At 39.5% G+C, this 15,050-nt stretch overlaps 1 protein-coding gene across 1 annotated transcript in view; it reads right to left on the reverse strand.

Moving 5' to 3' along the window:
• The window catches only part of CORIN (corin, serine peptidase), a 141,980-nt gene that overhangs the window by 55,906 nt on the left and 71,024 nt on the right, over positions 1-15,050 (reverse strand). The window contains exons 5-7 of the mRNA XM_063310346.1: positions 12,225-12,406; positions 4,385-4,498; positions 1,262-1,369 (exon numbers count right to left, since the gene is read on the reverse strand). Coding sequence (XP_063166416.1) covers positions 1,262-1,369; positions 4,385-4,498; positions 12,225-12,406 — 404 coding nt within the window. The remainder of the gene's footprint in view (positions 1-1,261; positions 1,370-4,384; positions 4,499-12,224; positions 12,407-15,050) is intronic.

The following is a 15,050-nucleotide window of genomic DNA, read 5'->3' on the forward strand; positions in this document are numbered from 1 at the left end:
AGTACATCAGTTTGATAAACGATTATATTAAGTACATAAAATAATTGGAGTAAGCCTCATAAACTTCTTACAGGTTGTAGAATATCTATATAAACTTTTAAAATGGAGTTTTATTTGGTGCTTGAATTATTTTAAATATCTTGGAATAATAATCCTGAGGGGAAAAAATCTTTCTTTGTAGGCCAAGGCAAAAATATAGTCCTTGATTCCAAAAGAGACAATTCCTGGGGAGATGATATTATAGGAAGAGACAACTCATGTCTGATTCCATGGAAAGCAGCAATGTGGCTTGTGCCTCTATCGCTTATGGTAGGACCAGAACAAGAGGTCCAGAAGAATTACCAGAGATGAAGACAGTATCTGTCAGACAGAGCCAGGGATTAGCTGAAGACACCTTCCAGGTCGTATTTTTAGTAATTGGGGCTCACAAAGTGGCCCTCAGTTGAACAAAATGACTGCAGTGCATTTCCTTAGTCCTGGGCTGGCAATGCAGGCAAATATCCACCAATTACTTTCCTCTAAGCAGATGTTACACCTAACCCATTTTCTGAAAAGGGAAGCTTCAGGTTAACAGGTTGCTAGAATAAGGCAGAAATCATCCTGAGAAAAATGCAAAGGAAAAGAATGGACAAAGATAAGAAAAGGAACCGGAAGAAGCCACCGGAACACTGCTCTAGATTTTCCTTCTATAGCAGAAAAAAAGGAACGAAGGGAAAGGATGGGAGATTCCTCTTGCAATGTCTATAATGTAGTGTTTCTCAATGTTGGCAATTTTAAGATGTGTGGACTTCAACTCCCAGAATAGCCCAGCCAGCCATGGCTGTCTGAGGAATTCTGGGAGTTGAAGTCCACACGTCTTAAAGTTGCTAAGGTTGAGAAACTCTGCTATAATGAGTATCATTGTTTCTTGATATGGTCAACTGACTAAGCTATACAATACAAGGGGTATCAAGGTGGGACCTGCTGCCCAAATGCTTAGCTCTAGAAGGGTACAAAGGATCCTCCACCAGACCTGAATAATGTGCAGAGAACATGAATAACAAGCCTTTAAACCTTTTGATCAGTATGATCTTTTAAGTCTGTGCTAATGCTCGGCTTCTGTCTGCTCCAGAACTGAATCTGGAAACAGGGGGCTCTGAGTTTAGAACAAGCATAGCTTTCTATGGTACTGCCTATTATCTAATGCTGCCTGAATCCCACTCTTTGGGGAGCAGAGGTTAATCCTCTCCCTCTAAGCTTTTAAGATATATTTTTCATTTACCGCAGTTCTGCTCATCACTAAGATCTCCACAGTCATCATAACCATCACAAACAAAGGTATAATTGAGGCACCTCCCAGTGTGGCAGCGGAATGCCTCTTCACTGCAATCTGCAAAATAGAAATATTTTTTTAAAAGCTTAGTTTGTTTGAACTAAGGGAGTCTATTCCCCCAAGCAAAATATTAACTCATTTTCTGCTATTTTACAAAGTAATTATCAGATAACTTTTTAAATTAACACTATCATTTCATTCTTTCAGCAGCATAACAAACAGGTAAAGGTTGAAATTGCAGTAAAAGGAAATACCAGCTAACCTCAACTCCTACTACTATTTTTCATAGGGAAGCTACATACTTGGCTGTTAACTGCAGCCACCATAAGCCTTTCTTTTAAAGGAAGGGAGTTAGGCTGGTTCTGTGACTCTAATCCTACCTCTTACAGTAAGAGTTACATCTCTAACCATAAATAGGACAATTTCAAGTCATGAATGCCAATACTACTTTTATTATAAGGTTACAGTTCCAGAATCTTGCTAAACTGAATGAGTTCCTGCCCATCTTCTTGAGAACCAGGGAAGGTCTTGTCTGAGACATTTCCTCAGGTTACAGTTCTGGCCTGGATTCAGATTTCTTTTATCTGACCTATTATTCCTTCTGCCCAATACATCTGATTATGTGGAGGGGAAAACATCTATGAAAACTATACCGTTCTACCAAATGGTGACCAGAATTCTTACTCAGCTCTTGTAATGGTATGCGGGAATGACCTTGGGAGACAGGAGGAAGAGCTGCAGACTAGACAACTGTCATGCAAAAGATATCACAGCCCACAGAAGAAAAAAGGTGTGGGAAGAGTCTCAGAAGGGACCCTCCCTAGCTTTCTGGAAAGTAAAAGTAAAGGAGTGGAGAGGTGCTTTCAGACTTGCAAGATTCTGTTACTGTAACTTTACAATAAAGGTAGGTTTTTTTTCAATACTATTGGATTGTTCTATAAAAATCTGAATAGTCAGTGGTTGATTAATTATTCTTATGAATAAAGTTAGTTGAATTTGCCTTGATTTGGATTCTAATGTTGTGGAAGAGCACTATTTTTGTGCAATCACATTGTCCTGGAGAAAGGAGGTAATTAATGCATTCTTCCAAGTAAGACAAAAACCTGCTCCTGCTTTAAGGAGGCAATTATAAGGCCATTACCTTCTCTTCATGCAGAAGCCTAGGAGATTGAAACTGGCTGGTTTCAAATACACCATTTCTGACTATGGTAATCAAGAAGGTGGTAACCTAACAATTCCAGGCATATCTGGAAGATTATCTCAGCATAATTCTATCAGGACTCTTTTAAGAACCTAATAGAGGCCCTGCTGGATCAGGCCAAGATCCATCTTAGTTCAGTGTTTTGTTTCTGACAGTGGCCAATGGCCACAAAGCATTAGAGACAGACTCCTCCCCCATCTTTCCTCTACGATTAGTATTTGGAAGCAAGCTGCCCCTATCTGAGAGGCAAATGAGTTTTCCAGACTAATGACTCTTGATAGACATATCCTTCATAAATTTCTCCAGTTCCCTCCTAAAGCCATCCAAGTTGGTGTCACGACCATGTCTTGTGGTAATTAATTCCACAGATTATGTGCTGTATGAAGCTATGCTTTCTTTTCTCTTAAATCTCTTTCCAAACAGCTTCACAAGATTACCCCAGATTTTGAGAGAAGGATGAAAAACTTCTCTGTGTGCATTTTCTCCACACGTGCATTATTCTGAACAGCTGAAACATGTCCCCTTCTGTTGCCGTTTTTCCCAAGTTAAAGAATCTTTTCTTGTGGGGATGGTGTTTCATTCCACACATCACTTTAGTTGCCCTCTTCTTATTTTTTCCTAGCTCTATTATAAACTTTTTCAAATGTGGCAATCAGAACCGTATGCATTATTCTAGATGTGGATATGCCATAGTTTTGTATAAAGGCACTGAAATGCTGGTAGATTTCTAGTAATCCCTAGCATGGAATGTATTTTTCTCACATCCTCACTGAGTTCTCAAGTACTCTAATCGTTCAACTGCTTTCCACACAGACAATTCAAAGTGATGATTCTGACTTTTGGACTAGGCTCAAAGCTGGACTACTTGAGAATCCATACCTTCATATGAACCTGCAAGGATGCTAAAGTCAGCAGGAGAGGCCTTCTTCAAGTTGGCCTTGACTTCAGTGGTTCATTTGTTTGCACACACACAAGACGCCCTTCTGCAGCTTTATTCACAAACTATGGGACACCCTTCCTTATGGCTCCCACAGACTCCACTTTTATGAAAGGAATCACTCTCTTTGTCTTTAGCCAGTCTTTCTAAGTTGGGCTGGCAAGTATTTTAATTACTCTTCCAATATTATTAGCTGAGTTTTAAACTATTTTTATTGGTGTATGTGTTTTTGGTTTGTATGTCAACTTCTTAATCTCCTTAAGAAGGAAATTGAGGGTAACAACAACAGTAACAATAACAATCCAGTAGGTCAGGCAGGAATAACATGATAGAATTGATTGCAGCATGTTGTTGAAAAGACTTGAGAATTACTTTGGAGAGGAAAAAAAAAACTTTATATGACTTGACATTTATTACATAAGCCAAACTTTTCTTTGTCTATGATATCGTAATTTGCTGTTTGCAATGAAGTGGGTCAGGACAGCAAATTGGGAAAAGTACCTTGGTAAACTAACCTGTTTATGCCACCAGGCATGAGGGTTGGAATATACGATAGAGCCCACGGAATGGTTGTGTTGATGGGTCAGATGTTTTTGTTGTGTTTTGTTTTTGTTTTGCCTTGGCAAAAATTTATTGGGGTGTCTTTTTGTGAAATGATAATTCAGATATTTAAAAACTGCATCTGCATTTTTGCAGAAATTTTAGCTAGGGAAATGTTTTTAAAAAAGTAAAATGAAAAAGCATATTCTATAAGAACATTCAATGGGTAGGTTCAACCAAATTAAACAGTTCATCTTTGAAAGAGAAATCTAAAATAGGCATGTATAAATTTTTATACGGATACAGGGGATGACATTTGTTTCCACGTCCATTCTAACAACTGCAGTGTTGTTCTTTCCATTAATATACCGTCTAATGCATTTAGGCAACCTACTGCAATGCGTTTCATCACTCCAGTCATCACAATCATTAAAGCCATTGCACTGCAGAATCCTTGGGATGCAAATCCCGCTTCTGCACAAGAAGCTCTCATCTTCTTCGCAAAGCACTGAAAAAGGAAAAACAAGCAACAGGTTAATAGTTTTGTATGGTTTGTAGCTCCAGCAAATACATGTATACTGTCCCATGCATTTTAAATTTTAGTAGGTATAAAAACATACTTTTTAATTTACAAGCTATATTTTTTACATGCCTGCAATATATTGACATGGCAGATTTAATACATTTTACTTACATCTTCTCTTTTCCCATATGCTTATAATCATATTTTATTGTTTATTTCTAGTTTTAGCAAAGATACCAACTGAATCATTTGTGTGTGTGTGTGTGTGTGTGTGTGTGTGTTTCAAACCATATTATAGACAGATCAGATATGGTTTGCTCACCTATTTGAGTAAAGTGCCATGGAATACTATATCTTTCCAGATTTGCACATTTGAATCAATCCTTTCCACCTTAAACAGATTATTTCTGTTCAGTGATAAAACAAATGGAAGCAAGAAAAAGAAACACTCTGCTTTTCCTCTCTCTACCCCAAAGTCCCATAGACGTCCATGCTCCCAAGATTATAAAACTGTTCTGGCTTCAACCCTGTGCAAATTGGGTTTTTTTCCCCCATAGAATCAAAGCACTGTGGTGCATATCCACATTAAAAAGAACTCACAGCTTGGGGTTGTCTCTTAGAACAAAGACTTCCCAGCAAAATTTCTCTGGTCACTGCTAGCCCTCTCTCTAAGCCAGCATTCTGCAAAATTCCAGGGTTTTCAAAGCTTGCTCCAGTTTATTCGTAAAGACACATTGGAACAAGATTTCTTGTCTAAAGAGGCAGATGGTTCTTACTTGGAAAACAAGACATAGATTTATTTTTGAGAAACAATAACAGGACCAGTTTGTTTCAAACCAGAATATTAATGCTGCACCACCCATCCCATCCTTTTGCTTTTTAAGAACCATTAAATGAAACTGTCTCTTAGCTGATTCTTGAGAGCCAGTTTGGTCTAGTGGTTAAGGTGCTGGGCTAGAAACCAGGATTCTGTGAGTTCTAGTCCTGCCTTAGGCATGAAAGCTTGCTGGGTGACCTTGGGCCAGTCCCTCTCTCTCAGCCCAACTCAGTGCAACATAGACTAGCTTCTATTAGTATATTGTTTTTCTGCTACAGATTAAGGTTACTGTGGTAACTAATGATTTTGGCCGGGTGAAGAGGTTGAATTTAATTGTCCTCTTTTCAGATGTTAATAGTTGCACTGAGTGGGGAGGAACCTTGCCTGGACTTGGTTTAGTTTCAGATTTCCCTTCTCTTTAGGCATGTAGAGAGTAAACATCTCTTTGAGAGCCTGTGAGAATGCAGAAGCCTGTAAATATATTTTTGTGCTTTCTGTAAATAAATTTATTTTTATAGAAATGCCTGGTGTGTGACTTTTCTAATCTCTCCTGGGTCAAATGCTTTCTAGCACTCTGCCAACAGCTTCCTCATGGTGCACCCTGAGCAACGTGACTTGTCACAGCTAAATAGTCTACACATCTGGCTGCTGGACCTCACAAGAATTTCCCAGCAAGAAAAATCAGCACGAACACCGAACTGCTATGCCATATGATTAAAAAAAAAGCTGATTCTTTTCAGCCGTCGTGTGACTGGAGATGAGTCTTTCTCAATCAATAGCAAGGTTTCAGGATCCCTTTTCTTATGTTGCTCTTTTTGAAATCCTGAATACAGTTTCATTTCTATTTCCTTGGGACATCCATGGTTGCAGTGGGAACCTCCAATCCTAGGAGAATCTCATTTTGCACAGCATGACAGCAACAGGCACTATAAGATGGGGACCCTTGGCAAGGCACCAATGTGGAAGAGGCCTTAAGGGCCACTTTAGGGGAACAAGGACTGATCTCCCCACAATGGACGACTATGTAGCACATGATCAAGTCATGCCACATACTCCCTGTGCACTCCAGGGAGCTTTTACTCCAACCAGTGGGCTGGGAAACAGTTAAGAAGTCAGTTAAAATGCTGGCCAGGTTTGCAAACTGGATCTGGACCTACCCCAAAACCTCATGTGACCTGAAACCAATAAAGCCAATATTGCCATGTGTCTTATCTGTAGCAACCTGTTTTTATTTGCAGCAATTCCCTTTTTGCCTGTGTCCCCTTGCCCAGTACACTGCCTTCCACACTGCTGGGCTAACTGGAAGACTCCGATCCCTTTAACTCCTGCAATAATAGGGAGAAGTGAAGCAAAGCTTTCCAAAGCCCATCTCTAGCCAGTTCAATTCACCTGCTGAATTCTGCCTACCCTGCTGGCCCCACCACAAATATCCTATGTTGCACTAACGTGGCTGGGGTGGAAGAGAAGACAAGTGATCAAGCCACAGCAGCAACATCATAAGAAGCTCCCCTCACCAGGGTTCCTAAGATGTCCCACACCCTACCTAAAGCAGAGTATAACAGCTTTTATTCTATTGTTGTGTGGATCCAACTCCATTTTCAAAATTCATCTCTTTTGCATTCCTTATCTAGTCCAGCTCATCATGCAGCAGCAAGAAAATGCCCTCCCTTTTGTTAAGATCCAGACAATTTGCAAGTCAAGGAAGCAGTAGCATCCATAATAGGGTCACAGGAGCAAGGTCAAGGTCCCTTTTGGATGTACAGTGATGTTGCATGTAAAAAGCATCAGGGCTTTAGTTGCACTGCCACAGTTGCCATCTTGCCTTTTTTGATCTCCACCCCGCAATGCATGCCACTGCTAGGAAGGTAAGGAACATCATGATCAAACTGACAATATGGAAAGATATTGGCTTTCCACAATTTTGCTGCCCATATTCCACATCTTCTCTTTAGGTTCTGTGCTGTGGATTATGAAAAACCTAATGCAGTATATGGTAGCTGGGAAAAATAGTACATTCCACTGAGATCATATACAGTGACAGCTGCACTGTCTGTGAATCACAGTTATTCCCTGTGAGTCACAAGCAACCTTAAAATGAGGCCCCTCTTATGGGCCTGTCTGATGAGTCCAACTCTGAATTGGAAGTACAGGGCTTGGTACGTTCTGACCTTGCAACTCCAGGGACAGCATGTTCTCAGATATCTGCAGATGAGACAGGACTTGTTGTCTTGCAACAAGTTTGCAAGATGGGCCTGCAAGTTTGCAGCCATCAGGGAATTGGCCACCTGTTACAGAAGCACAGCTACAGGTTGAATCCCGATTTAGAGAAGGAAAACACCCTCAGCCCCAGGGCCAAACTAGGGTCTGTGTCACCCAGGGCAAACATGGATTCCACGCCTATTTTGGTGCCCCCCCAGCACAGCGCCTGGGGCACATGCCCCAGTTGCCCCCCACCTAGTTGCAGCCCTGCTCAGCCCTCACACATTACATAAAGATCAAGGGAGCGGAACCGACATGTTCAGTAAGGACCCTTGAAAAAGCGAGGCACAACTCAGGAAAATGGGCAGTGGCATAATAGAAGGGCATGGAAGGCACAGAAGTTCATTGGCAAACAACTCTTCTTGAGCTTGACCTCCTGAATGTATGTTGCTTCTAATTTCCTGACTGACCTTTGGAGCAGGACAAGACTGCACTCAGCTCTGATTCCCAGATCTTGGATTTATCTGCATGGAACCTTGGTTTTTGAAGTCAGCCTGTCTGGTTTTTTTTTCTGAGCTCTCACATTGCTGCAGTGGAGTGAGATTTATACTACCATAAAGACTTCTGATCTAGACTTGACCTTCTGCACTTGTACTTGCTGCTACAGCCGTTCGTGTTGAGCTTAATTTCTGGTGATTACATGGTCACATCCATGTTGTTCTATCTATCCAAATACTAACTACCTCCAGTCTTGACTGATCTTGAAAAAGCTAAGCAGGGTTAGTGACATACATACATACAGGGAAGCAGAGAACAATTATATACAAAAATTGCAATTTTCTTTATGTCAAGGCAATATTGTTGCTACCTTAATATCATCATCAACCTGAGGGGAAAAAATCAGGTCAGCATTTTTTATTCCAGGTACCAAAGATCAACATAGGAAATAATTCTGTAGAATGTATTATATGAGAGCAATGAAAGATAAAGAATATGGACAAGTTTTCCCTAAAAATCCAGGGTTTCTTCCCCACCTTGTTTGTAATTCTAACAGAATGTCCTTTAATTATATCTATACTTTTAGTTTAAAGCTTTTGTATGTTACCTAACCTTTTTCTCCTGATTTCCTTATTCTATGCACGGTCATTTTCCGTTATAGGATGGAAATATGCTACCAAGAAAGGAATTATTAACCCAAACCTTATGGGTTGGTTTCACCTCTATGGCAGATGTAGGCAACCATTTTTACAGTACATCAAGAGCTGCATGCTGTGATGGATAACCTGTTGCAGAGACACATACTGGAGAAGGCAAGGACTGAGCCAAAAAGGCATTTTTCTTGTGAAATGGCAGCTCCTTTTTATCTTTATTTTGACTCACTTTAGAACAGAGAGTCCACCTAGGTGTTAGTACCAAGTTGTCCTTTCCTGCTCCTAAAAATCAAAGCAATCTTATACCTGCTTAGTACCTAGAGAGGAGATTCCATGCAGAGCAAGCAACCTTGAGGATACCCAGCTTCTTAGCCAAAATGAGCCTTAAAGGTAATAACCAGCAGCTACGAATTGCACCCAGAAGCATAACAATTCAGTAACATTTGTTAGTACAAGAAAGTCTAAGAAATTATATCGCTGCCCATCATATGCAACATAACCCTGGAAGCTCACAAACAACAATAAAAAACAATTTTTTAAAAAGCTGTAAAAACCATTTAAAACCAACATGGAAACTTCCAATGCCTCCATCTACAACACATCCCCACTCATCTACAAGGAACTTTTCTGGGCAAACAATATGGATTGTTTGGTTTCAGCTCAGCCTGTGGAATAAAAACAGTCACTATGGTGTATAAAACATATAGAATGGGTTAATATCTGATACTTGCTGTCCTCTTCGGAACTCCCTACCAGTAATCAGGGCTGTAAACAAAGATCTAAAGAGCAAGTCTTTGTCCTAATTAGTATATTTTATTAAGAAAAAGGTTATGGTGATAGCATAAGAATTCCAACAAGTAGTTTTGTTTTCAGCTAGGAGCTTTGCATATAGACAATTCAAAACCATTAGCTTCTAGTTTTCTTTCTCCCACCTTTCATGAAAGAGGCAGGAAGCTGATCTCCTCTGAGAAGTGAGGCCAGCCTGCACAACATGCCGTTTGTAGTTTATTCAATAAACCAATATTAAACAAACATGGCCTAGCATACTAAGAGGATTCATTCAGTAATCATTATTTTAAGCTTAAAATGAATTTTGATGGAACTTAGCCCTTGCTGTGGCAATTGAAAAAAACATGACCCTGTGCTATCTCTGTTTTCTGATTGATTGAAGATTGAAATACAGCAGCATTAACTTGGCCTAAATCATATCCTGGGGGTAACACACAATGATGGAAATTTGGGGCAAAACTGGTGTTGCCAGGCCATTCCAGTGATGCTGTAAATAAACTAATGAAAAAGATTCCAGAGCTATTTTTTTCCTCATTAATCATGCTTTAAAGACCATGTCTAACCTGGATTGCTTAAAAGAATGCATGATATAAAGGATGCAGAGGGAGGATATGAAGAAAAACATGTGAATATTTTTTTTAAATTTCTAGGGAGGTGACATAGGAATGTCATTTCAGTATCATTTTTCTGAGTAAGTAAGCAAGGTCATAGGGAGCAAGCAGGAAGAATGATTGATGAATCCTGATTTTCACTCCTATGCAAGCTGACATCTTATCTGAAAAACTTGTAGAAATATTTACACCACACCAGGGCAGATGATGATGATGATGATGATGATGATGATGATGATGATGATGATGATTATATTCAAACACTCCATAATAAAAAAATGATTATTGTTTAAAAAAAGACTGGAAGAGAGCATCTTCACCGTTAGAGACAATATAGCCACCTCAGCAAGGATTTCTCTGAGATCCCAAGCCTCAGTGTCTCTGGTATCGGTACGGCTGTTGATCCCTGTCAAAGTCTGTTACATTTATGCATTGTTTCTTAATAAAATTCTCTGAGCAGTTTGCAACGAGTGGATGGGAGTAAATGAACGTAACATATGTCAGTGAATGTTTACGATGGGAGTAATATTTAGGATGGGGTTTAGAGATGCTTGAAGAAGTGGGCAGAGCATCCATGCGGAGGGGTCAACAATGTCAAAACAGCAGATGCGAAGCCCCACCCTTTCTACATCGCTGACCTCCCATGGATGCCCCTGGAGGGGAAGTATACAGAGATATTAATATTTATAATGTGTGGGTGTGTGAGTGTTAGAAGACTGATGCCCTAGTCTCCAGTCTACCAGCTGCTGGTATTTCTACCTTACTGCTAAAGGAAAATAGTATAGACCCATCCTTGAACTAAATGGACATTTTTTATTTAGTGTCATTAATTTATAGCATGCTTCTTTTAAGAGAGGAACAAGGATAGTGTCTATTGAATCTTTTCTCATCTCTTCTTTTAAAACACATGGTATTATACTCTAAGAGCATCAACTCTAAAAGCTTATAAGACATCCGTGAAAAAGAGGTTTTATGATCCAAAGATACAAAACACAGCCTCTCAAATTTTTCAAATGAGGCTTCAGACTTTTAAAACAGCTTCAGTATCATGCAAGGACAAAGATGTCAATACAAACAAATAAAGGTTCCCTTAGACACAAAAGCTCTATTCTAGTGATTTTTGTATCATTCTGTTTATTTGATTGAGGCCAATTTGGCAAAAAATGCATTGATTGAACCACAAAATATTTACATATCTACCCACCTTTAAAATCCACTTCATATACAATACGAAAGGACTATACTAACCACAATCTCCTATGGATGCCAGGATTTTGTGTTCCTACATGTTAAGTTTTGGCTAAGTTCATGCAAGTTATCAATCATACTAAACTATGGTTGTGCTAATTACTGAAAGAATGAATCACAATTTACTGTGACTCAGTCATGATAACCACAATGGCTCTGTGCTAATCTCATATCAAACACATTATGGCTTAGCACAACAAATGAATCAAGTCATAACAATATTGTGGTTGGTTTGGGCTGTACAACGGATGAACCCAGCCATTCTGTAAATAGTGTTTTATGTTTTAGCATGATGCATGGACCCAGCCTATTAATCGGTTCTACCTTCAACTCAAGCTCAATTCATGAAAAATTCGATGAGGTTTGTTTGGCATTATGTGGAAATAGTTTGCCATTGCTTTTTTTCCTGAATATCTTTTTAACTTACCACTTTTTCTTCCAGCCCTGGATTTTTCTCATGCAAGTACTACCTAACGCTGACCTGTTTAGCTTCTGAGATGCCCCAGATCTCAAGGGCTACCAGCAAATTTAATGTCCCAGATTTAACCTTATGTGAATTTCAGTACTTGATGCAAACCTCCAAGCCATGATAAATGATATGGGTCTGGCATTTAGTTTCAACTAAAAGTTAGACTTATCTCAGTTTGCATCTTTAGCAAAGTAAAATGACTAAGTTTTGTGCATCTCTTGCTTGACTTTTTGTAACAATCAGCAGCAGCTTCTGTTCTTATTTTAGCGAATAACTACTTGGTGAAAATTGCCTATTTCTTTCTATTGGCCTGCTCAATATTTCCCAACTGCTTTCCCCCCCTTAAAAAAAATATTTAATTTCGCATGTCACATCACAGTTTTACTCTGGCTAAAAGCACAGCCTAAAAAAAAGAGAGAAAACTTACATCCTTTCCATTTCTCTCCTTGTGGGGAGAAGCAGACGTTGGTGGCATTGTTGTTTTTAGTTTTGTTATGGAACTGGGAACAGGCAAGGAACTCTGGCCAAGAAGAATTGACCATTGCAAGGACTGGTTCACATCCTTTCTTTGCAGCTTCACAAAACGATCTACAAGGCAGAAGTCCATGACTGCAAAGGAAAAGAAAATAAACGATTATTGCTCTTTTGGTACCTACATTTATTTTAACTTTTTAAAAAATGGCAGAAATATATCATTTTCTAGATCAATGTTTCTTAACCTTGGTAACTTTAAGATGTGTGGACTTCACCTCCCAGAATTCTCCCATCTTAAAGTTGAGATGAACATTATTTCATTTCTTCCTTTATATGCCATATCAGTCACTCACATAATTCTAGGCAGCTCGCATATTAATGTTTAAAAAAAACAGCAAATAAAGACAACAGTAAAGGCAACAAACCAAACCTGAATACAGACTGCACACCAGGGAAGGTAACAAAATCCCTGCTTATCTTAGAGATAAATCACATTTACACATCATTCAAAAGAGTTGAAATTGAATAAAGTTCATTTTTTTAAAAAAGACAATAAAAGAAGCTAAGAAGGAAACAAAAAGACTGCAACACTCCTCTCCAGCAGCCAATAAACAGATAAGCAGGGATCAAGCAGAAAACAGTACCCCAGTCAAGGGACTACCAAGGAGAAAACCACACCCCCACCAACCCAGGCGGGGCGAGCTACTGTATATAAACAGGGAGCAAACTCCACACTCACTCGTCTGCAAACAAACAACACACCGTTCATTCCAGAGCTACATATATTCTCTTCTATAGGATTATATAATATATATAATGTATATATAATGTGTGTGTGTATATATATATATAGTATATAATAATATAAATAATTATATAATGGTCTATCATATACGAGGCAATCAGATAACCCTATGGATCTCCTGGCTAGAGCACATCCATTTTTGTCATCTTCATTATATTATATACTATATATTATGATATATATTATGTTCTTGGCCTCTACCCATTGAAATTCCTTTCTTAACATTCATGCTATGAAAATAATTGTTTCTAGGATCGGTTTGAGGTTTTAATTGTAGGGAAATGGACAACTTCCTCTTCTTCCATAGACACTCCCACAGCCAGGTTGTGACTATTCTCTGTCATCACATCAACACAGTCACTTGGTGTCAGAGACCCCAAATGCTGTGTGTTTAGATCCTTATTAAAACAGAAGGATTTCTTTTAATGCTATGATACGATGACTCCTTTTCGTACTTCTACTCAAAATGCAAGTCCACACTTTGTTATCTGCTTTCTGCTTCACTCCTCAGGGTTACTTTAAACTGAATTGCAGTACCAAAGTGCTTCCTGCCAACTTTCTTAGTTCGTGTCTTTCAGTAGATGTCATGTACCTACTGACCAAGGAAACATGAGTTAAACATAAAAATCGATGTAATAACTAAAAAAAAAACCCTACCTATAAAGAATTGTAACTTTTAAGCTCCTTAATAGGAAGACAAAACATAATATTTAGAAACATTCAATGCTTTATCTTGGCTTTCCCTAGGTGGGTTCTATGTTGTTGACAGTTGCAGAAGAGAACCCACGTTCAAAAGATGTCTTGTAACAGTATGCCTTTGTGGCAAATGTTACAAGCTGAATTAAGACCATTCCCTACCTAGAAGGTATTTCCTACGGCACAGTTGGAATAGGGCTTCACGGATAGCACAAGTCTTCTCACCTTCAGATAGCAGCCAGCAGCTTTACTTCCCAAGGAATCACCAGTACCCAATTACAGCCGAAGGAAAGAGGAATAAATCAAACAAATGATGCCGTCAGTTATTGCTGTGGATGTAGCTTGCACACCAGACAGCAGACTGAAGATTCATCCACATCCCCTTAAGTGAGAGGGGCATCTTTGTCATTCAGCAGATATCCCAGCTCCTCTCTTTACTGGATGCAGTTTGATTATGATTTAAAACAAAGGGCACAAGTCTACTGAATAAGGCTAAATAAAGAACTGGGGGGGAGGGGGTTTCTACCTCTCCAACAGCTTCTGGATCACCATTTAGACCATCCTAGGAAATTAGAGGAATCCAGATAACTGAAGCAGGGCAGTTCTGTGTTGTTGTTGTTTATTCGTTTAGTCACTTCCGACTCTTCGTGACTTCATGGACCAGCCCACGCCAGAGCTTCCTGTCGGTCGTCAACACCCCCAGCTCCCCCAGGGATGAGTCCGTCACCTCTAGAATATCATCCATCCATCTTGCCCTTGGTCGGCCCCTCTTCCTTTTGCCTTCCACTCTCCCTAGCATCAACATCTTCTCCAGGCTGTCCTGTCTTCTCATTATGTGGTCAAAGTATTTCAGTTTTGCCTTTAATATCGTTCCCTCAAGTGAGCAGCCTGGCTTTATTTCTTGGAGGATGGACTGGTTTGATCTTCTTGCAGTCCAAGGCACTCTCAGAATTTTCCTCCAGCACCACAGTTCAAAAGCATCGATCTTCCTTCTCTCAGCCTTCCTTATGGTCCAGTTCTCGCAGCCATATGTTACTACGGGGAACACCATTGCTTTAACTATGCGGGCCTTTGTCGTCAGTGTGATGTCTCTGCTCTTAACTATTTTATCGAGATTTGTCATTGCTCTTCTCCCAAGGATTAAGCGTCTTCTGATTTCCTGACTGCAGTCAGCATCTGCAGTAATCTTTGCACCTAGGAATACAAAGTCTTTCACTGCTTCTACATTTTCTCCCTCTATTTGCCAGTTATCAATCAAGCTGGTTGCCATAATCTTGG

The sequence above is a fragment of the Candoia aspera genome, chromosome 8, assembly GCF_035149785.1.
Source record: "Candoia aspera isolate rCanAsp1 chromosome 8, rCanAsp1.hap2, whole genome shotgun sequence".
Lineage (NCBI taxonomy): Eukaryota > Metazoa > Chordata > Lepidosauria > Squamata > Boidae > Candoia > Candoia aspera.